Source organism: Psittacula echo (assembly GCF_963264785.1).
Source record: "Psittacula echo genome assembly, chromosome: 3".
In the NCBI taxonomy this organism is placed as follows: Eukaryota; Metazoa; Chordata; class Aves; order Psittaciformes; family Psittacidae; genus Psittacula; species Psittacula echo.
The window spans coordinates 6153298-6177223 of record NC_137736.1 but is presented as its reverse complement, the minus strand read 5'-3'; the positions used below and the strand labels follow the sequence as shown (position 1 = coordinate 6177223).

Below are 23926 nucleotides of genomic sequence, written 5' to 3'. Positions count from 1 at the left end.
CTTCAGCCAATACCAAACACAGTGAGCAACTTCCAAATACTAACATGATTTTCAACTCACTTGCTCTTCCTGTTGGGGAACTCTGGGGAGCTGGGACTGGATGATCCATCAGACTTCAGGTCAAAGAACGTCCCTGGACTGTCCAGCACCTTCTGTATCCTCTCTGCAGTGTCTCTGCTGGGACAAAAAGAGAAACCAGCTATAGCCCAGGGATAGAGTTAACCACTGTCTATTCTAACACTTCCTTACAAGCCACTTCCTTGCAAGAATACAAAGCTAGATCTCTTGTATACACAAGAAAGGGAAGCAAATGCAGTCGTGTTGAAAAGGACAGACTCCTTAGCTGTCACCTGTTGAGGGCAATATATTAGAAGCTACCAACTTTAAACTCCTTATGAATTGATATAAAAGCATAAAATAATTCCAGTATTCTCCTTAAATTCTTCAACATTTTCTTCTACCCCTCCCCATTTTCCCATTTCATTGATTTTAAGCTTTATGATTTATTAGAGCTTATTTATTGCATAGAATATATTCATATTTATATTTCTTTTTATATAATGTATAAATTTATAATGCATAATATATAAATATATTTATATATTTATTGCATAAAAGAGGATTCAGCAAATTTCCCTGTTTCAGGATGGTTCCATTAGTTTGATTGCTACTAGTACTTGCAAAGACGCTTCTGCAGAAAGCTGTCTGTGTGAGTAACTGACAAGTGTTTAATAAAGGATAGGAAAACTCAGGATTTCGCTGGGGGGGGGTTGTGGCTTCAGTGATGGAGTTCACAAAGTTCCTCTTCTGCTCTCTTGGCCAGTTGATCCTACCTATACCCCTTCACATCACAGCTCCTCGTGCCCTCAGTTGTGTTAATACAAATGTTTGTGGGGCTGGAAAATATCCTGACAAAAAACAACCCTGGAACTTATATGACACAGGAACTAGTGGGATGCACTGGGTCAGCTCTGTCATCAGAGCCTGCATATCATAAAGCTTCAGGGTGAAGTCTCACAGGACATGTGGAGGACACTGCTGTTAGAGAGCAAGACCGCTCCAGCTTCCTTCACTCTTGCTGAGTGTACTTTCCATCTGCCTTGGTACCCATCAGACTTCTCCATGAGCCAGTTCATGGCAGAACCTGGCAGCCAATTAATCCAATAAAAGAAAGTTGGTACTTTTTCTGTTAGATTAATGGGCTGAATCAGTTCCATGAAGGGTCCACTAAGCATCTGAGCCATCACAAGGAACAGGACAGGATGGGGCAGCTGAAAGAGAAATCAGGAAGGGGAAAGTATGGTACCTGCTTTTCAGTAGCAATGAACTTAGAACAGACCAGTTGCTAGTGAAACTGCACCTTCAAGAATTACCCAACAAGGCTTCCACAAAACACTCACTGTGTCCCATACATAAGATTACAAATAAGCAAAAGGAAAGCAAAACAAACCAAACTCCCTCCTAGCAAAGAGCAAGGAGGGGAAAAAAAAGGAAAAATTCAGGATTTTTCCTTGTTGTAGAAAAGCTTTTACAGATCTTTAAAGAGGATAGTGAAGGATGCTGCTCACAAAGTAAGGGGTTGAGGGGCATAGCTGCATAAGGTACAAAACTATTTAATGTAGTCAGGAGCTGTAGTTACTGTGTTGGCTGAGACTGTTACAGGGAATTTGGCTCAGATTTTATTTTTCTTTAAGAAAGTTCTATAGTATTTATATTCAGATTAAGTCATAGGCACCTCATTAAGGAAAGGTCCAAGATAATAATTGGAAAGAAGGGAAAAATGTAGTAATTATCCCTAGTGTGAAATCACTGGTTTCTACATAGAAAATGGCTTTTCCCCTTTTACACTGAGTCATTAAACTGTTCCCTGGAATTCTTGCAGCTGGGAAAACTACAATAGATGCAGAGCACTCCTGTGACTTTTAAGACTTTATAATCTTAAAAAGGTGTCTCAGCTAGAGGTTAGGCAAATTTATCCATTTACCTAAATAATCTCTCATCACCGACAGACAACTTCTGAATGGTTGTAATCTGTCAAATATGCCAAGTCATGCCTTGAATCTATACGTTACCTCTTCATTATAATTCTTTCTAAGCCCATCTAACTTAAACACTAGTCATTCTGACTTAAAGCATTTTTAATTTAATCCCTTTAAGATACTGGCAGTTTTGCCTATTTGAACTTTTTAACATGAAAACAAACACATACACCCCCAATTTCCCCTTCCAAAGTAAAAGCTTTTCATCTGACTCTTAGCTAAAGTGGCAAATACAGAACAGGAGAATCAGTTGTCCTGGATCATACTGCACAATATTCAAGAGCAGTCTTACTATGTTCCTTCACCTGTCTCCTCCCTTCTTCCTCAAATATTGATACTCTCCACTTCCACACGTCCTTTTTTATTTTGTCTGTTTCTGTCATTTAGCCATTTCTCCATTAGTAAACAATCAGGCTTTTCTTCCCATTCCAACCATTTCCATTTCAGTTCTCACTCCTGTTGACTCCCTTTTGTCCTTATATGTGCCTTTCTATCCTCCTTTTCTCATCTCCTCCTGCTTTCTTTTCTCTGCCTTATCTTCCCACAGCTCATACCTCTTTTCCTCCTGTATGTTCTCAATGCCAATAGCGCTACTCCGTCGCCCATGGAAGCGGCTGGCTCGAGTACGTGATGGGCTCCTACCAGGCAAGGCAAAAGACTACAAAAAAGGAAAGTGTGACAGAAAGGAGGGGAACAAGACAGGAAGAACTGTGGAGAACTGGAAGCATGGGATAGGGAGTTTGCAACATGGATCCAGATTCTCTCCTTTACTCTGAAATACGGTAGCACGGCCCAGCTCCACCAGTGCAAGGAGCACTCTCTGTCAGTGAGAAAGAGAAGCTAGGCTTATAAAGGTGGCATGAAAAAGAGACAGAGAGATATAGGAACAAAGGCAGAACAAGAGATATAGCCCATATACAGAGATAGAGACTCAGGAAGGGAGATATCCCATATGATGAGAGAAGGAGAAGGTAAGAAAACTACAAGTTAAAAGGGGAGGAGGTGGCAGCAAACCCAAGTTGTTGCTATTCTGTGACTTTGTTGTGCTGACATACAGAATTCATGCAACCGAGCAAACTGTCACCAAGGAATTCCCACACTGAAAGGCATCTTCCTGGCTTACACAGAGATGTTTTCTTGTTGGTTGCCTGTATTGACATCATTAGTGCAGAGATCACAGTCAATTGGATGGATTTTGACCAAGGTAACCACATTTCCAATATCAGAAACACGTATCCTTTCCTGGCAATGTTTGTAATGGTTTTATCATGCTTACACTGATCAAGGATGTTTAGTATCCTCATCAAATAAGAAAGACTTTGATGATGACTGGAAATACTCACTCTTTTTATCACCCCAAGTTTTTTTTAATTTGCTGCTTCATCCCAACATGCGAGTTCTATTTACAGCAAAATAGCACCTTGAATAAACACCGTGCACCTGGTTTATCCTACAGAAAATAATCTGACTGGTGAAACTGAAGCAAATGGAACAGATCTAGTGTCCTTATGTTCTGAGCTCTTGCCACATGACAATACAATACCACTGTGGTCAAACCACTCTGCATGCATCCTTTTAAGGTATGGCAATGTACAGGCTCTAATCCAGGATAACAGAGATAGATGTCTGATGTAGAATCATGTTTGGCTTTTTTCCCCCCAGTCTGCAACGTCAGCTCTAGTTTACAGCTGAACTGTGGCTAGAGATAGCACAGATAAAACAGACTGCAACGCGTGCTGTCACCACTCGTCAAACAGGATGATACGACAGTAAGAGATTCACAGAGGGACAAGAGGACAAACTAATAGGAAAAGAGAAACAAACCCTATGGATGGGTCACGAAGGTACGCCAGGTTTCTCATGAGAGCCTACCCAAATACCTTACCGCAGCAACAGCCTTAGGGCCCTCGGCGACACTCTGGCTGAGGGCAAGGCCAGCTGGCGTGGGGCGGCTGGGCAGGGTAGCTGGCTGCTGCTTTCTCATGGATATTCCCATGGTATCCAGGCTCTGGCTGCGGCCTCTGATCACCCGCTGAACAGGAGGGAGGCAGGGAAACAGACAAACACAGATACACATATAGACATGCACACGGTAGGGTAGTATGAAAATAAAGCACAACAGATTGGGTGGAAAGTTGTCACAGACCAACACCAGAACCACAGACATCCTAATTCCTAGAAGGATGCATCTTAGATATTACCCATTTTTGGTCCTAGGCAATTCAGTGCCAGGGAAGAACTCTTCCTTGAGCATTTCTCTACTTTTACTTCCCTTGTCCTGTTGCAATAAATTCCCTACTACTATCCCAGCATACTGGATAGACCAGCATAATCTGTACGAGTCCCACCCAAAATCATACTGTTCAAGACTGTAAGGTTCAGTCTTGCACAAACTTGAGTGCTGGTTCCAATGGGAAAGCAGCCATATCAAAGTCGGCAGCATTTGAAAAAGCCATTTTCTAAGTTTACTCAGCCTTTTACAACCTTTTCCAAAGGTCATCTGTCTACGTGACATGCAAGTCGCAACATCTGCTACAAGTCAGAAAAAGGACATTTTGGGATAATTAGGATAAGACATGGATGAGTCCAAAATTCCTGGTTAGCAGCAAAGACAGGATAGACAGATTGTATGTAAGAACAAACCTCACTAAAGCTTCCCAGCTCTGACCAAAGCTATGCATATAGCTACCAAACCTGTACCTGAATGGATTAGTTTCATAGCCCTTAACAATTCTAACCAGCCCCCTATACAAAGCAGGTGGAGGTCATCTGAAGAAGTGCTATTTATAACACATCTCTCTGTCCAGACAGATAACCTATTATACAAAAGAAATGTTGAGGAATTATCCACAGAAGTGGAAAAGGGAAGTAGACAGAAAAGTGATACAAGATTCTCTCGATATAATCGGTTCAAAACTCAGGTTTGCCTATTCACATGAAAACTTTGCTTCCTGATATCATCTCGATCACTTTTAAACGTGAGTTCTGTCACTTGATCCTGACATCACAAAAAAGAAAAGCATCATCTACACTGAACAAAGGTAAATTAACTCTGGCTTTTACAGGGTAAGTAAAGCATCACAGTGTTTGTACATAGTGCATGAACAGATATGTTAGAAACTCTCTTGCAGTGGCTCTTGCAACTCTTTCAGATATAGTGAGAATGAATTGGAAGAGATCTGCCGGAGGAACTGAAAGCTGCTTGCTACTAGTTATTACAGCTCCTCTTGCAAACACTCCTTCTGTAGTCATGGAGTGAAACCCCATCTGACACCAGCAAGAAGTACAACGACTTCTGAGGGACAGCATGGAATTCCACCCTGGACCTCACTGCAGCTCTGTAGGGAAGAACACAGAAAGGGGAAAAATATCTCTTCTTAAGAGACATGGTAAAGCACAGCTGAAGATGCTCTCAAGAAAGTATGGAAAGACTTAAGCACAGCTGCTCAGCAGGGTCAATATTCCTTGGAGGGACACCCAATGAACTTGAGAAAAGTGTGAGCAACTGGGTAATGAATCAATCCGCTATGGCTCACCTTGAAATTCTCAAGGAAGCCCCCACTGCCGTTCTCTATCTTGTCATCCTCCCCTATGGGTAATCCCATCATACTGCGGCTGCGAAGCTGTAGCTCCTCAAAAAGGCTCTCCAAGAGGGCACTCCGGGTTCTTTCCTGCATCAATATCAGGAATGAAAACACAGTTATTATTCAGAGTGAAGAGATTTTTTTTTCCTCTCTTTTTTTCGCAATGTCTCACATACTCCTTGATCAACCAATCATCACAAAAATTACTTTGAACAGTATGAAGTGGCTTTAGCTGTATAGGTATGGAATATATGACAGTAACACCCAGCCCTCTAAAGGCCTTTCTAAAGCAAGTCATAAAAGACATCAGTATTTTTTACAGGTGATGTAACAGAGGCATGTTTTTTAATTCATCAGGCAAGCAGCAGAGTTTGGAACAGAATTTTGGTACCTTGAACCAAAAATCAGTAATATCAATATAAATCCTGAAGTACAATACTCAGTTTCAGCTAATAGATGATTTCCTCCAGCAAAATGAAGGAAATGCATCATATTCCCATTCTGACTTGAGGATTAGATCTTTACATTAGAATGCACTTGTGCATATTCTATCACACCTGCTGTGAAATAGAAAGGAAGCATCACACAGCTGATTATGATCCCATTTCATCTTCCTTTTTCAAGCAACACAATATTAGAAGGAAGTAAACCAATTGTACTGTATTTTCTTAATCTGTCAGAAATGCAGTTTTTATAACTTCTAATGGGAGCAACCAGGCAATAGACCCACCTCTAATTTAGCAAATTTCTCAGCTCGATAGCAGCTGTACTCAGCATTGATGAGCTTGACCAGGAGAAACTCACGGAATTCTGCACTCTACAAGTCAAGATGAAGACTAGACTGGAGATGAAAACAGTAATAAAAATAGCACACTCCACCTTACTGCTCCTTAGACCTCCAAGACCCTTAGCCAGACTGACAATACTGACTCAGAACACAGGGGTGTGTGCCACATCCCCCTGCCATCAACACTGGACCAGAGAAACAAACCTTTCTAAATATGGCTGGATTTGGCAGAGGGGGTCCAAAGAAGGGAACATCATCTCGGGCTGTGACTGAAACCTGAAACAATATAAGAGGCAAAAAATAAGTACTATAACACAAATGAGACTACCAAAGCCTTCAAACTACTATGGTACATCCTATCCCCCCTGAACATTTATATAGCTGAAAGAGATCCAGTGTGCTGCCCTGTGCACCCATCTGTTTCTGAACTCAGTGAATGGATGTGCTGATTTATCTCCCCGAAATTCAGTCAGCTGGATGTGCACACATTAAGCAACAAAAATCAATTGAAATAATTGAAGTTTTTTAAACAGTATTTTCAGTAAATATTTTTAATAATAACCAGTGTATTTAGAACAACAACAACAAGATGCTTCTATTCAGCCTGCAATATTTACCTCCACTAGAAGATCCTTTGCCAATATGGTTGTACCGTATTGTATGTACCAATATGTATGGGGGTTTTTTGACAGAGAATCCTCAGTGGAGATAGCCCCCTCTGTGTGCACTGTATCTGTGACGCCACCTCTCAGAGACACATGTAATGGAACAATACCATTATTTGCCATCTCATACAACAGGGAACAACAGCATAACAACAGCAACTGCCTCAACACTTCAGTGTAAATGTCACTGAGCCCATGAGAGGCATGAGTTCAATAAGAGAAAAAAGGAAAGGGGCCCTTGATTTAATTCAGATTTCTCACATTGTAGGCCAGCTCCCCTACTTACAAGGCCCCCCTCTCCCTAGCTGTCTACCTCCCAATAGCTACAAGGCCGCTCAATAGCTAGCTATTAGTTAAAATCCTGCTGTGCATTTTTCATTTTTCGACTGCAGAAGTTGATTCAAAGAAATAAATGTCATTAATATTCCAATTTAACCTCTAGGCACTAAAGCTTAAGTAAAGGCAAAACGGGTAGGAAAAGATGTTCCCAAACTGCAGACTCTTAGGCACTTGAACACTCTCAAGGCAGAGTAAGTTAACACCCCCTTGGAAAAACCTTACAGAACACTCTACATTGGCTTCAGTGTCCAGACTGAGACTACTTTCCCTGCCCATGGCAGGGGGGTTGAAACTAGATGATCTTTAGGGTCCTTTCCAACCCAAACTAATGTATGATTCTATGGTTCTATTTGTTTTTCATTAAAAGATACAAGCAACCCTACCACAATAACAAAAACAAGACCATTGCAGACAGGCAAAGATGAAAACAGGAGTAGTAGAAAGAGACAAGACAAATATCAAGCTTCCCCAGCTCTTTCTCTTGTCATAAAAAAAAATCCAGTGAATTTCTGTGCCCTACAAAATAGAGGACAAGAGGAGAACTGGAACACCATGCCCCAGATCAACATGAGGCTATCTTTTAACTACAGACCTGGCTGCCCATAGCAAAAGGAACAATGGAAGGTGGCTGTTCCATCCCCAGCACCCTATTTGGTGGGAGTGGAGATGGGGAACCTGTCCTCATTTTTATATTCTTGGTGTTCTTGTAGACCTCCATGGTATAAGGACTCATCATCACCAAATCAGAATTCCTACATAACATGAGACATAGCACTTTGATTAAAATGGTTCTACAATGGAAAATCCATCACAGAATGAAAGCTTCCATATATTTTTCTGCTGTCTCAGCGTGACAAAGTTGAACATTAAGGCATCCATACAGAGTCATGTGCCAGAAAGAGCTGTGTCCAAAGGCTGCAGATAGGGAATTCATCTTCTGGCAGGGCTTCTTCCAACTGGAGGGCCCTAACAGGGAGCACTTTCCTGCCAGATGGGCATCAGTTCTGGGATCCCCCAAAGCACATGTAGCTGGCTCAGGTTATGCCAACCATCTGTACCTGATGTACAGGTTCAGGCAGTGCATGATCTCAAGCACTGTGCTGTGCACATGAGCAATGCAGACATGGCCGTCAGTCAGGTGAATGAATTTTATGATGTGACTTATATAGTACAAGCAAAACATCTCTCAAAATAGGATCAATTGTACCGCATGCTCTTTGATGTAAGCAGAACTTTTCATTTTAACTCGTCCTCCTTGAATTCCCAAGCTTTAAGCTCAGAAATTCATCAGCTACTTTGAAAAACATATAACTACATTCAAGGTTTCATGTATAGATACTTAACAAATTAGGATGACAGCTGGCTGAACCTACACCTCTCCCAAAGGCCCAAGAACAGCTTTTCACTTCAAGCATTGGCATCAGTATATCAATACAGAGGAACCTGTTGGCTCTGTCTACCTTGTAGAGTGTGTCCCCAGTGGTGCCATGAGTGAGCTGAACTACCACATAAGCATGTAGGAAATTAGAAGCAATCATATCAGGGACAAAAGGTGTGCTTTCATCTTGGAAGATGATGGCTACAATGTCATTCCCAATGTGACGCTTCCGCTGAAGCTGGAGAGGAAAAAATAATAAAGCAAGAAGGTAGGTGAAAATGAGCAGAACGGTATAATAGAGCCTCAAACATGAGTAGTGTAGCATCTCTAACCCATGTGTTCAACCAAATCCCTCATCACTACTTTTACCATTACCCCAGCAGTAATTATGCAGCTGGGCATTCTCCCCTCTATGCAGTCCCTCACCAAATACCCCTCCTCTCTTAGCCCCACTGTTGTATTCCTTCGTTTTCCCTTCAGTACCTGCTGGGAATCTCCCTCTGTGAAGGGCAGCTTCGTAGATACATGAAACATGATCTCCTTGCCCCGGAAGTTTGTATAGACTGACTCAGTGCCTGTCTGACCTCTGGTAACATCCAAGCCTCCCCGGAACCTGAGCAAATCCATACCGTGCCATCGGTCAGGCATTAGGACAGAGATTAGAAAGTGGAGAGAAGAAAGATGGTATCAATAACAGTAGCTTGGTACATCAATATTATCAAAGATATATATTAAGAAATCAGTGATAGTGAAGGCAATAAATCTTCCCCAAACAAATGCACTGATTGAAGCTGCACAGTATTTAAGCTGATGAGCATATGTGCTTGCTAAAAGTCATGAAGTTAAACCAGGGATCCTCAAAGGAGCTACTTTCTTTGACAGTCTTCTGAGAAACACAATCCATATTTTACAAATACAGGAAGGATGAGCTGCCCTAAAGAGAGACTAAAACAATACTGACCCACACCATTGTGAAATAAACTTACCTTTGCATAGCCCAGTAAAATTATTCTTTGCTGATATTGTGAGTCAGATTAAGATACAAGGAGACCTTTAAATGACAATACCAGCACAGACCTAAGCTCCAACTTGTTCCCAGACAGGATTGCTGGCAAAAGCATTCTGGGCTTCTCCACCTGCACTGGGATTCAGAGGACACCTCACTTAGCAGAATCACAGCCTTTGAACACACGGTATTCCTTAACTCCATCTGGCTTTCTAACTGCGCTGGGTACGCACCCACGGAAATCCTGCAGCTGAATTTTGTCACCAAGGAAATCCAGGAACTCCAGGAAACCCAGACTCTCTTCTGTGTTACTGAAGACTTCTTCTTCCGTCGTCTTCAAAAGACAAAGGAGAAGTCGTAAGGAGCACAAGCAGTACAAAGAAACAGGAAGCAATTTCTATACACAGTTCAACCAGCTTTGAGGACCTGTACAAACAAATCAATCAACTTGATGGATGAAGCTTCCACCCTCTCTCTTTACAGCATGTGTATTTCTCACAGCATAACACAGACTTTCTTATTACACTTAAGTTAAGAGAACTGACTCTTTTTGTTTTGCCTCAATTATTATGGGATCTAAGGGAGCTTACCTGTCCAGGTTTCTGGTAGATGACCCCAAATTTGAAATTATTGCTTATGACATGCTCATCAAAAGCAACAATAAGCTGCGAAGCCTGAGGTAATGAAAATACAAGTTATCAGTTGGACGTCATTAGCCATACCTTAATGGAAAAGGGACATACGGACATATCAGAACATTGTACCTTGGGGTAGAGGACAGGAAAGAAGCGTTCAACATTCACATCCTCACACACTAGCTGTTGAGTGAGAGAGAGCAAGAGGGAAACAGAAGTGAGATTATCATGTGTCCTGGTTCACTGTGGGCATGAGAGCATGGGCACTGCTTCCAATTATCTGATAGGAGTCAGGCAAAAATTCGGAGGTAAATTTAGAAGAGAAAGAAAGGAAGATAAAGGGAAGCGTAAAAGAGAAGTACATGACAGTACTATTGGAGAATAGTAGAAAATAGGGAAGTGGGAGTACAGAGGTAAAAACAACTTGAAGAATGAGGCATTAAGAACAGTCAGGCAAGCATGAATCTCACCTTTGCCATCTGGACGGCATTGGGAAACTCATTCAGACAGGAAATGGGGATCAGGTCATGTTTGGTGCCAGTCCGAGTCCTGATACAAAACAAAAAAGTAATTAGAGAAAAGGCTGCAGGGAGACACAAGCAACACTGGCTCTTTAAAGAAAGAGTAGCCATTCCTTCACGTTATCCTTAAAGCAGCTAAGTTCAGGATTAATTTGAAGTCTGGTCCATAAAATCACTAGAAAAGGGAGGTTATTTACACTTCCTGTTGCTCAACAGTTGTTGTGGGGAGCAGAGGAAGACAAAACAAGGATGCTTAGTCTCTTGCTCCTTTGCATTCTTTTCTTGCTTGAAGAAGTATTTTGCTCTCCCACAACCACTATTTTCTTTCACAGAAATCTAAATGCTGAAATACAATCCATGGACACAGCATTATAATGGATTCATAAGATTATACAATGAATGTGTGAAAGACTGTTAAAAGGTATGTTGGAGACAGCCTCAGAAAGCAGATCTATGTCAAGTATAAGAGGTAGAAACTGGTGTAGCATTGTTCCAGAAAGCTGATGAAGGATCCTCAGCTGATGGCTCTGAGATGCGCTGATGGCAGAGGAACACACATAAAGTCTCACAGAGATGAAGAAGGGGCATCTGAGGAAATAGGAGCCAACAGGGAAACACAAATAGAACACTCCAAAGGAATTAAGAAGTGTTCCTCTAAGAAGGTGATGAGGCCAACAGTGCAGCTGAAGTGCCACTATACCAATGCACACAGCAGGGGCAACAAACAGGAGCTGAAAGCCACCATGAAGCTAGAAAGCTGTGACCTGGTGGCCATTACTGAAAGTTGGTGGTATGGATCCCATGACTGCAGTGCAGCTCTCCATGGCTACAGGCTGTTTAGAAGAGATGGGCAAGGAAGGAAGGGTGGAGGGGTTGCCCTCTACATCAAGAGAGCAGTAGAGTGCAAAGTGTTGTCTCTCAAGAATAGCCACAAGCTGATTGAAAGCTTATGGGTAAGAAACAGGGACCAAGGCAATAAAGGAAACCTTGTGACTGGTTCTATTACAGGCCGCCCAATCAACTCAAGACTTCTTACTCCAGCTACAGGAGGCATCACACTCGCAGGCTCTTATCCTGCTAGGAGACTTCAACCACCCTGACATCTGCTGGAAAAGTAGCACGGTGAGCTGTAGGCAATCCAAGAGACTCCTGGAGTGCACTCAGGATAACTTCTTCAGCTAGGAAATAGATAGCCCTACCAGCGAGGATATGATACTGGACCTAATGGTCACCAATACAGGTCAGCTAATAGGTGATGTCAAGATTGGAAGCAGCCTGGGTTGCAGTGATCATGCACTGGTGGAGTTCACAGTCCTGAGGGAGGTGAAACAGGCAGAAAGTACATTCAGGACCCGGAATTTTAGGAAAGCCAGCTTCCAGCTCTTCATGGAGTTAGTCAACAGGACCCCCTGCCTTCAGGGACAAGGGAGCAGAACAGGGCTGGCAGATCTTTAAGGACATTTTCCATAGAGCACAAGAGATTGCGATCCCCCGTGTAAAAATCGAGTAAGGAAGGCGAGCTACTGGTCAGACTAAAAGGCAAGAAGGAGATGCACAGGCCATGGAAGCAGGAACATCCTGGGAAGAGTATAGGGATGCTGCCTGGTTGTGCAGAGATGAGGTTAGGAAGGCCGAGGTGCAGCTGGAGCTGAACTTGACAAGGGATGCAAAGAATAACAGGTACGTCAACCAGAAAAGGAAAGTCAAAGAAAGTGTGCACCCTCTCAGTGAGCAAGACTGCTGAACTGGGAACAATGGACAAGCAGAAGTCTGAGGTACACAACAACTTTTTTGCCTCAGTCTTTACTGGCAGCTCTCTTCCCACACATCTCGAGTGGATGAACTGCAAGGTGGGAAATGGGGGAGCACAGTCCCTCCCACTATAAGTGAGGATCACGTTTGTGACCATTTGAGAAACCCAAACGTACTCAATCTATGGGACCTGATGAGATCCATCCCAGAGTCCTGAGGGAATTGTCTTATGTAGTTGCTAAGCCACCTCCATGGTATTTGAGAAGTCATGGCAGTCAGGTGAGGCCCCTGGTGACTGAAAAAAGTACAGTATCACACCCAGCTTTAAAAAGGGTAGAAAGGAGGAACCCCAGAACTACTGACCTGTCAACCTCACCTCTGCACCTGGGAAGATCATGGAACAGATCCTTCTAGAAGCCATGCTAAGGCACATGGAGGACAAGGAGGTGATTCAAGACAGCACAGCTTTACCAAGGGCAAGTCCTGCCTGGCCAAGCTAGTGGCCTTCTATGGTGGAGTAACTACATCAGTGGACAAAGGATGTGGTTCTGAGCAACATGACCTAGTTAAGGATGTCCCTGCTCATTGCAGGTGGGTCGGACTAGCTGAGGTTTGAAGGTCCCTTCCAACCCAAACTATTCTATGATTCTATATATGTATATTAAAAGAGATATGTCTTTCTAGGGAAGAGGAAATATTGGGCTGTCAGAGACCTCTTCAAACTGTTATAAAAAGCTCTTGCGCAAAAGGCACTGCATATAATACAGTATCTTAATAAAAGAATTACTACCCTTTTTCTCCTCACCAGTCTCTTCCATGTAGGAAATATTTCCTGGCACAGCTCACAAATAGGCTCTCTCTCCCTTCCCAGATTATTGCTCTGCGTGGCACTCTGAAGTGCTCTCCACATACAATGGAGAAAAATCACCACTGCTTCTCCTGTAGCCAACTCCTATGCAACCAGTATTCTTTCCTCAGTCCTTTGTGAGTCCTTGTCAGCAGCAACTGCACATCAGTGGGTTCCAGTAGCATATTGCCTACTGGAAGTGCATCACAGTGTGGTAAAAAGCTTTCCTGCAGCGTGCCTCTCACCTGTGCAAGATCCACCTCTGTTCGTCCTCTAGTTCATTCATCATCTGACATTACCCAGGTAATGGCTCTTTGTGGAAGCCCTAAAGGTTATGGCACATTGTAAGCTGTCCTGGGAAGCTAAAGAACATTCTAGCTCACCTTTAAGGGAGGTTTAGTCTCAAGTACAAACTCCAAAGGCCTGGGCTAGGCTGCCTTCCATCAGGGAATCCATATTCTCCTAGAGAGTACTCGTGTATCTCTAAGTAAGCAGAATAAAAACTTTCTTTTTGAGAGAAGAACAGACGTTCACCCAGTATAAAGATGCACCTGCAAGCATGACTTCAGCTTCCTAAAAGAAACTGCTGAGAAACTTAGAGGGAAAGGCAAGAAAAGAAGGCTCAAAGGTTTCTTCGCAGTTCACTGCTGGAGAAAGACATGAGATTTGCACCCATATTGAGAAAGCTCAAGGTAAGGTGATAGACACCGCACAGTGACACACACTTCAACAACAGGCACTATTACCTGAGCAACAGGCGTAGATTTTCCTGTTTCTCGATCTGTTCATACTTCACAGAAAGTACCAGGTAGCCCAAGGACATGTCACTGGAGTAAAAGTTCTGATGCTCCTGAAAACAGGAAGCCAAAATGCTTTATTCCCAACACGCTCCCCAGAGACGTTTACCAGATTTTTTGCATACAACTTGTCACCCAAGAATAGCTGATTTTTTCTTTGACTAGCAATGGCATGCTTGAAGATAGGCATACGCTGTCTCCCAGCCCCTTGATGATCACTGCATAAGCATATCAATCAAAGCTCATCCACTCTCAGCTCAGTTTCTCCTCAGCTGCCCATCATCATAAAGGCTCCTGAGAAGGAACAGGATGAGAACATTCAGCAACACATTTTGAAGAAATCAATTTTCCTGTAAATAAATGTGTATCTTTCACGGACTTTCCCTGTATCCATTCAGGCCCTTCACAACTAAGTAGTGGTCTCCAGCACATTCAGCTGGATGGGGTCATGGGAATTTTCTATACGAACGAGTAATGGCAGGATCATTATACCAAGTGGCTGATCTGTAAGAGCACTCACACCTCAGTGGGGATCCATCAGAGGTTCAGGTAACTTCTTTGCAGATGAAGACTGGTCTCATCAGTGCCACTAACACTACTTACACTAAAGCTAAGCTTTAGTGGAGTGTGCCTTCAACAGAGCACGTCATTCAGTCACACAATGAACTGCAATGCAAACATTTTCACAGGATCTATATGCAAGTGGCTGCAGTCACACATTTCTCCTGGGTATACAGCCAATGGCCTGGGTATAACAATATATATTTTATATACTGAGACAGATAGGTACAACATATATATATGACCTTTAACCTCAAATGGTTAGAGGCCTTTCGACAGGGGATGTGAACGGAAACCTCTAGCACAATGAGAATACTATATAGGTGGAATCATTCAGAAATGCTTAGATCACTCCTATCTTCCTAGTGGAAAACCACCTTATGGCTAGGTTTTGGAGCTGGCTGCTGTATAAACTCTGACCAAAGAACTGAGACTGGACTCATGTTTTCAGCAAACAGTCCAAATTATTGGATTTGGGGTATAAGCAGGACATAGAGACTAGTGAATGTCATGCAGGGGATCCAATTCTCCTTGCATTAGATTTGATTAGATGAATATCTTAATCTCTTGCTGCTAATAAGAACTTCTATTGAAAGGGGCAGTAATACATTCCAATATTCAGCCTCCAACCCAAGAGAATATAGTGAGATCTGTATCACACTTTTGAGCTAGCACCGATGGAAGCTGGGGTAGGACCCCTTCTCAGAAAAGAGAAGTAATAATAAATAAAACAAAATAAAGAATTTCCAAACCAAAACAGTCTCAGCTACCCTACAGCAGGCAGAATTATCAGTGCCTCCTTATGCCTCAGCACCACGCAAACAAGGAGAATGGCATACAGCAATCTGCTGATAATGGAATCAGGAATGTGTCCACAGAAATCATCAGTGCAGAACCAGTTTAGGCAACAGAAAACAAAGTAATAAAAAAATCAAGGTTTTCTTTTGGAATCTCCTGTAGACAGATGATGTACGTCAAGATACCCAGCTGGATTATGCACTCACATGGTTCTGTAGGAAAAAGAACCTCTGTCCACTCACTGAAAAGTCAGATGCTCCCAGGAGATAAAATGCACACACTTTAATGGGGAGCTTGATTCCTCAATTCCACTGGTCAATTGCTTCACAGAGAAGAGGCACCATCTGCTATCTGGCTTGTTGATGTACTTCATAATCATAGTGCTGTCTATCACCAGCTTACTTGAAAGATACATTCAAAGTACCCTGCATACATTTTAGTGTGTACAAATTATTTTCTGATATACACCAAAGGCTTTATGCTGGTTGGTTGTAGAAGTGTTTGTCATGGTTGAGTTAAATGGGGGAGAGAGATTTGCACAGCCCTGCAACTAATGAACGGGCTGTTCTACCACCAGAATAGCAGTCACCTCAAATCAAGGACAGAGGCACTTGCAACCTGAGAAGACAGCCAGGGAGCATGAAGTAAGTAACTAGGATTGCAAGACTCAGGGGAAGCCTTATTGCATGACACAAGGGTGTTATGCACTGGGACAGTAAGGTAAGTGTCCAGTTGTACAGTCAGAACTTTCAAATTTGGAATACGTTTTGTGAAAGGAACACTCTGGACACAAAAAAAAATAAGAAGAACTCCATAGGAGCAAAGTGTGTAATTTGATCAAAGAGTTGCTCATCTGATGGTTCCTTCCTCAGCTTTTTGCCTAGAAAACACAGAAGGTCTGTTCTTTCTCTGGTGGATTGCAACCTCTCTCAACACACAGGTGAGATTGGCTTTTGCTGTGGGAAAACTCTGAACTCTTTTTTCTTATTAGTTATAGTTCTGACTCACTGTGAAGTGAAGATACATCTAATGAAATCCTCTGATTATGTGGGTGGACACAGAGAGAAACCAGTCCCCTCTCTGTGGAGAAGGAAAAAGAATAACCAAGACCACAGTCACTACCCTGAACCTGCATGTGAAGGTGACGCTACTGACCTTACTTTAAGTATTAGAGTCCTTATGTCATTGTCCTCTCTTCCTCTCTGAGGCAGAAAGTAAAACAAACAAAACCACACAAGAACACCCAGAACTGCCCTGCTACTGACTTACGGGGAAGAAATTTCGTGGCTTCTGGTGCTAGCATCATCCAAACAGTGGGTCCCGGAAAAGATAAGGTATAAGGTAAAGAGCAGCAAACACAATAATGTGGCTGCTGGCTGCAGTGTTCAAATCACAGGAGTCCGGACTGATCTGTCACACAAGTTATTGGTCGTGACTGAACTTATCTTACTTGGGAAGAAAAGATGAAATCCAGGGAATCCCAAGGCTGACAGGACAGTTTATTTCTCCATGGCCATGACTTTCAGGATACTAATACATTTTTGTGATGTGAACAAGAATCAGGTGCAGAAGTCATTGTGTCCAAGGGCAGAAAGACAGAGCAGCTGAGGAACAGGCAAACTTCAGGAGCAAAAGAGCATGCTCAATGGGCAGTTGAAATTTAGAATCAAAGAGGTACATGAATCAAAGAAGTCACATGCTCAGGTGGATGTCCAGTAGAGGCTGTTAAGGAAAAAGATGGCACAATGCCACTAAAAGTCAAGACTAGAAGTCAGAACAAAGGAATAGAAGCCAAAGCCTGAAATTAGCTGCAGCCAAATTTAACACTGAGCTACAAAGACCAAAAAATGGGACACAGGCTTCTGAGCCTGGTGTGTCTCATCAGTTCTTTTAGCAATAGGAAGCCAAAGAACACAAAAAGGTCTTTCCAGGATTCAAAAGTCATTAGCCCATTCTCTTCCATCAAACAACTGAAAATAATGGAAAACAATTAACTTTGAAAAAGCTTGGCAAATTTGCATCACCTGGTAAATACTGGGATAATTTCATCCCTGAAGAAGGAAGACAAGCAGCCTTGGTGGCCGAATTGATTACACAATGACCTACAGAAATATTATGATACTTGAACATCTAAAACTAACAACAGTGATAGATAACTAAAAAACTTACAATACCGAGTAGGCAGCATCATTATTCCAGTTGTTGATATACTTGAAGCCTTCTTGTTGGAAAAGTTCAAGGTGTTGTTTGTCAGTCAGATGACAACAAGGACCAAGACTCTACTGCAATTGTTGTCAACTGCAGAGCCACTAAGGCTGAGCTGGTACTGAAATAATACCTGATAAGGTTGCCTTCTTGCCGGCCCTCTCTGCATATCTGCTCTATCTTGGGCTTCTCATGAGAGGAAAACAGTAACAAGCTCCAAAACACATGTACTTGCACACCAGAGGAAAATTATTATGAATATGAGAAGACTTGCAGTCTCAGCAAGTTGGAGAACACGTTTACTAAAAGCACAGACTTGTAGTGAAGCAAAATTAGAGACGCTTTAAAGTAACAAAAGAGATCATCACAGTTACACCTAATAATAAAAATGTCCTTTGACTACTTCAAAGAGTTTCCACCTCTTTACCCTAGGTTAAGCTAGAATTTCACACTAACAACTTAAAGACATAGCTCCTTCTACTAAGAATACTCCATATTCAGAGCACTGCAGCAACAACACTTAAACCAGCACAAGGAAAGGACAGCATAATGGAGAAATACATGACCACATATGAATGTATGGCAAGAAAGTTTCTCTCATCAACACCGTCAGCTTCAAGTGCTTGTGAAACTGCATCCTAAGGTTCTCTGTCTGGTATTCCCAAGGCATACCTTTATTAAATCCTTCCTGGCTTAAAACTACTTCTCTTTATTATAGTCTTGAAAACAACACAGACATTGAATAATTCCCACAGTGTAAGACATAAAGTTTTACAACCTTCTTCCTATCTTTCAGTCTAGAGGGGAAGCCTCCACAAAGGACACTATATAAACATCATATTAATATTGGTTTCTAGTGTTGAATACTACACAAGATCATTCAGACAAGCCCAACTACCACAGAACAGGTCCTCAGCGTTGCTCAAAGGTTCACCTTTTCCCTAGCTTTGAACTTGTTAAGCAGTTGCAGACAGAGAACACTGAATAGGATGCTTTGCAAGTATACCTGTCAGGCTTTCTTATCTCCTTATGCCATGAACCAAATCTCAGATGAGATCATGGGTTTGTTCTCACTTGTTCTTGATGGTTAATATCATCCTGAGATCTAGTCTGGGAATCGATCAATTCCCTGAACAGGCTAAAAGACCTTAATGGCCAGTCAGCAAACATTCACTTTGTGAGGCCAAGCTCTGTTTCCCTATCTGTCAGATTGGAAGTCAATGAACACTTAGCACCAAACTAACTTAAATCAAACAACTATAAAACACATTGTCCAATTTCTTCATGCACATTCTGTGATGACTATACTTGCTATTGAGAAACATGAACCATTTTGCTTACTACTGAGGAGCTTGCAGTGTCAGTGCTGAAGTCCCCTCTAAAAACAGTACCATCTCAATTCCCAGTACTATTACACTTTTTCCCTTTTAATCATCCCAAAGTTGTTATCTGTCATGGAGCCTCAGAAGAGCTTCTTAACCAAATATAAGCATTTCCTGTGCGAATCTTTTTCTTCTGTTAGCACACAGGATGATGCACATATCACAGAGGGGCAGGACCAAGTTGAAACACTACAGGCCATATGGTAGTTTGTACCTCATTTACATTAGTTCATGGCATCATGAGGAACTGAAATGCAGCAGTTGTGCCGTTATTTCTAAGTCCATCAGAAAAAGCCTGAGAAGCATCTCAGCCCTGAGGCTGGGTGGGCAGAGAAGGCTCTGAAGGACACCCTTACCTTCCCCAGGAAATGTTTGCGGTACAGCTTGGCTGTAGGGTCACTTTCCAGTTTCACTTTACCACTCCAGGGAAAGGGTACATCAGACAGAGTTGGACTCGAGCTGGAGAGGTTGTGGCTGGTCCCTTCAATCCAGTAGCCCCCAAACTGGGGTAAGATAATGAGAGGATACGGCCACCCTTTCTGTAATACCTATGCGGAAGGACAGAGAACATGAATGCTGACAGGCCAATAAGTCCAAGGGAAAACAGAGGAGAGCAGTACTAACTCACCTCGTGGATGCTGGGGTAAGGAATATACTCCTCTTCTGTCTGAAATCAGAAGAAACCATTAGTAAAAATGCATGACATCTTTTAAAGTGTTATGAATTCATGACGGTGCAAGCTGTGCCCTCAGCTTCCACTCTGCCCTAGTTCATCTTTAGAGTTTTACTTTAGGATTTAAGGTTAGACTCCATTTTCCAGGTCTCAGCAATATAGAACTTCGAGAACAAGAAATTTAGGAATCAGGTTTCACCCACCTTCCTCTTTGAAACTACACAGAATACAGGTGTACAAAATGAAGAGGTAGCCAAACTAGAGGGAAATTGTATGAGGTTAAGAGTGAGAGCCATTCTGCTTTTCTTCCACACAGTGTTAGACAGCTGCTGCTCTTCTCCAGACAGAGATGACAGTAGGGATGGCAGAAATAGTACTATTATTGACAAAGGGATCAACGTTGTGTCATCTCCATAGCTAGACCTGTGGTATACAACTGAGAAGTCGTGAGGCATCACAGTTAGAATAGGAGCAGTATCTGAGCCACTTTATGCCAGTTGGATGCCCCTTCCATCACCACAAAGAGCACTGACTATCTCTGTCAGAATTCAGCTATATCAATTCTCTATGCAGCTTCTTTTCAAAGTCATTCCAGGATTAAATTCGATGTCAAGGCTGATTTTAAGGTTACTGTGCCTGAGCGGGGACTGAAGAAATGGAGAAAATTTCAGACGTTGAAGTTGGGAATCTGTTCTTACTGGCCGAATATTGAGGGAAATAGACCAGCTTTCTAGTAGCATCTATATGAGTCCTCAAGCAGACTACTGAAATAAACGCAATGTGGTTTCAAAACTATTATTATAGTTTTTCAACTTAATAAATTTAAAGAAATTACTTAGTCAAAACTAAGATTGTTAATAATACGAAACACCTCTTGGAACCACTTAAATTTGTAAAGGGAAAGTGTTGATTCTATTTCAGCTACACAGTTTCACCCTCTTGTGCAGCAACTTCAAGGGAGAAACAAAAAAGAAAGCAAGCATGTATGCGTTCTTGGGCTGTTTGCAGGCACCCTGTTCACCTCAAGGTGAAAATACACTGCAAGCCAGGTCAGTAATTATCTGTCATTCTCAACAACAACTTGGCCTGACCTTGAGAGGAGCTGGAAGGGAACATCTTTGCTCGTCCAGACGACTTCCCTGGAAACATAAAAGTCACAGACAGTGAACCTTATGTTTTAGCACGTCTGCTTCACTTACCCTTGGTGTCCTTCTCCATACCTCCAATATAAGTAATTGTCTCTCTCCATAAACTTCTATTTTATGCAAGTTTGGAATAAAGACGAGGAGTAAAGCTAGAACTTGGTCAGTCCCTTAGTTCGGCATCAAAACTGGAAAGCTCCCCTCACTTTACACCTCTTTAAAAGCAGAAAGCTTTTCTTTCAAGAAACTGCTGCCATACTTCAGGAGCAGTTATTAATTCTTCTAGTGAAAGCCATGTGACAAAACAAGCTAAATGAAAACCCCTTATGTCTTAACAATGAGCAGCTAAGAAACCAATCTAGATGCAAAATTAGGTGGTCTGCATTTGTTTGAAATTCCTATCAGTTCCTTCTGTTATATCTTTAACTAAAGAGGTCCAAACCCAGTGAGAGACAGCTTTCATATGGTAAGCTGGGAACTGATAAACACTGAGAATCTTAAGCAACAGTCTTCCAGTAAGGGAAATCTGCTATTGATTCTTCCTTATACAGATTCCAAAAGGCCTGGAAAGGATTGTCACACCTTTCAACATGCTCTTGAACTGAATAAGAAGCTCTGCACGCTCCACCTCACTTTCTAGCACAGTGAAATGAGCTAGCCATGCTTGTTATTCTACAGTACTGAGAATATATCCCATAGTTTCAGTGTCAGCAGAGCGGTTTCAAGGTCTGTATCTGTATACACATGAATATACAGAAGATACACCTTCAGTCCCTCCCTCCCTCCCTCTTCCTTTCTAGTCTGCCAAATAACTCTATGCGTCAGCCTCATAACTCTATACTGAGTTACAAAATGCCCAGCATTTTGCTGCTACCTTCTACCTCCTCACCTTTGCAGTCCCACCAAAGTCTTGCATTTTCCTCATGCCCATAATTCTATCACCCACATTCCAGAAAATAAGTTAATTGTTTCTTATAAGTTTAATTCCTGCACATAATAAAAAGCAGGAGTTATGTGCCATGCTACATGTTATGTTAGGTCAAAGTTAACTGCAGCATTTTAAAGAATGTTGTACTATTCAGAGAAAATCTTGGTAGTCTCCAAGAATGCTCTGTGCACAAATCATCTGAAAATTCAGTTTTAAAGATCTTTTATAACACATTATTACATCACGATCTTTTTATTTGGTAGGGCAGAGTTGGGTTTTTTCCCCTTTTACTCTATTTTAATTTTATAATGTAATATATGCAGCTAAATGCACATATTTCCATAAGAGAATTAAGCCCGAGTCCTCCTGTCTTCTGCAAGTTAAAGACAGGGTCTGCAGTAGTTATTTATTAAACTGGTTGACCTTACTAAATACAGTTATGTTAACATCCCATTAATCACCTGTCATTAGCAGCTGCCACCCAGCAGATATATAGTTTCATGACAAAGATGCCAGCGATACCTTAATGCGGCTTTGATTTTCACTCAGAATCACACTTCTGCAAAGGACACAACTATAATAATTTGTGTCTATTGCTTCCATCGTGATGGCTGGAGAAATGAACACAGGAAAACGCTTCTGAAACCCCATTCAAGAGTAGGTACAGAAGCTTGGGCCTAGGAGAGCTAAATATTCTGCAAGTCCAAACTAAAGGGTATTGGGTCTGAAGTGGCAAGACAAATAGGAGCTGATTATTTAGTTGGCTATGAAAACAAAATCAAGAGATCCCAAAGTTTGGCAGAATAACTTCTCCTTACCTGCATTTTTTCAATCATCTCAAACAAGTCCACAGTCTGTGAAAAGGAAAAGACAACAGGGAAAACAACTTGAACATTTGCAAAAGTTAGCATTAGCTTCTGTGGCAGTCCACAGAAGGTTAGTGAAGGATCCAACAGCTTTTCCCATGTTTCGGCACAGAAACTACCTGCTCACTGAAGACCAGATTAAATCATTCTTCCTTAACAGATAGCATGGACAATATAATTGGCCAAATAGTCTTCAACTTGATTGCAAAAGTTTGACCTGGAACGTGCCTGGACAGGTATTAGGAATTCCTCTCTTTCAATGGGTCAGACTACCAACTTGATACAGCATAGCATAAGAAATGATTAAATGAACAAGTTTAGGATTCTTACAGAAGTGGGCGACTGTAGCTGTAACACATAGAATCACAGAATCAACGAGGTTGGAGAAGACCTTTAAGCTCATCCAGTCCAACCTCTACCCCAGGACCACCAAGCCCACCACTAACCCATGGCACTGAGGGCCTCATCTACATGGTGTGTGAACACGTCCAGGGATGATGACTCCACCACCGCCCTGGGCAGCCTGTTCCAGTGCCTGACTACATGTATTTACATGAGCTTGCTTTAGCCACTTCTTCTGCTCAGTGGTTCAAGGCACATCCCAACCCTGAGCCACAGGAACATGGACTGCCTTTACCTTGTTGGGGATAGCAGGAGCGAGAGCACATGGAAAGCCTTGGGTGGGAGAGTCTATAACATCACGGAAGCAGCGCACCCCCTTCTCAGACCTCCTGCAAGACAGAGGCAGAACGGGTAGAGGGGAAGAAGAAAGAACTTCTAACTCTTGGAGAACTCGAGATGCCAGTGCTTGCCTGCATTGCCTCCTTTGCCTTCTGCTTACTCTTCCTCTACCCAGACCATTTCTTGCCTATGAGGAAGCTGTCATTCCCTGAGAGATTCTCCGCACTGTCTTTTGCCACCTGCAAACACCCTGGATATAACAGCAAAAATCTTCCCACTCCGACTGTTCTGCCTCTGTTCACATGCACTATTTTCCTCACAACTGCCATGTAAGTGCTGA

At 42.2% G+C, this 23926-nt stretch overlaps 1 protein-coding gene across 1 annotated transcript; it reads right to left on the bottom strand.

The window, feature by feature from the left end:
- Positions 1 to 56: 56 nt before the first annotated feature.
- On the bottom strand, positions 57 to 22875 carry LOC308219240 (rap1 GTPase-activating protein 1-like; the record flags this gene model as incomplete). The annotated part of the gene is made up of 17 exons (XM_080613871.1): positions 57 to 177; positions 2594 to 2697; positions 3925 to 4071; positions 5576 to 5710; positions 6354 to 6440; positions 6615 to 6686; positions 8875 to 9030; positions 9276 to 9405; positions 10032 to 10132; positions 10389 to 10472; positions 10563 to 10616; positions 10904 to 10982; positions 14300 to 14403; positions 19653 to 19844; positions 19925 to 19963; positions 21061 to 21108; positions 22858 to 22875. The coding sequence occupies 17 exons, from the start codon at positions 22873 to 22875 to the stop codon at positions 57 to 59; spliced, it is 1671 nt and encodes a 556-aa protein (XP_080469997.1).
- Positions 22876 to 23926: the final 1051 nt, after the last annotated feature.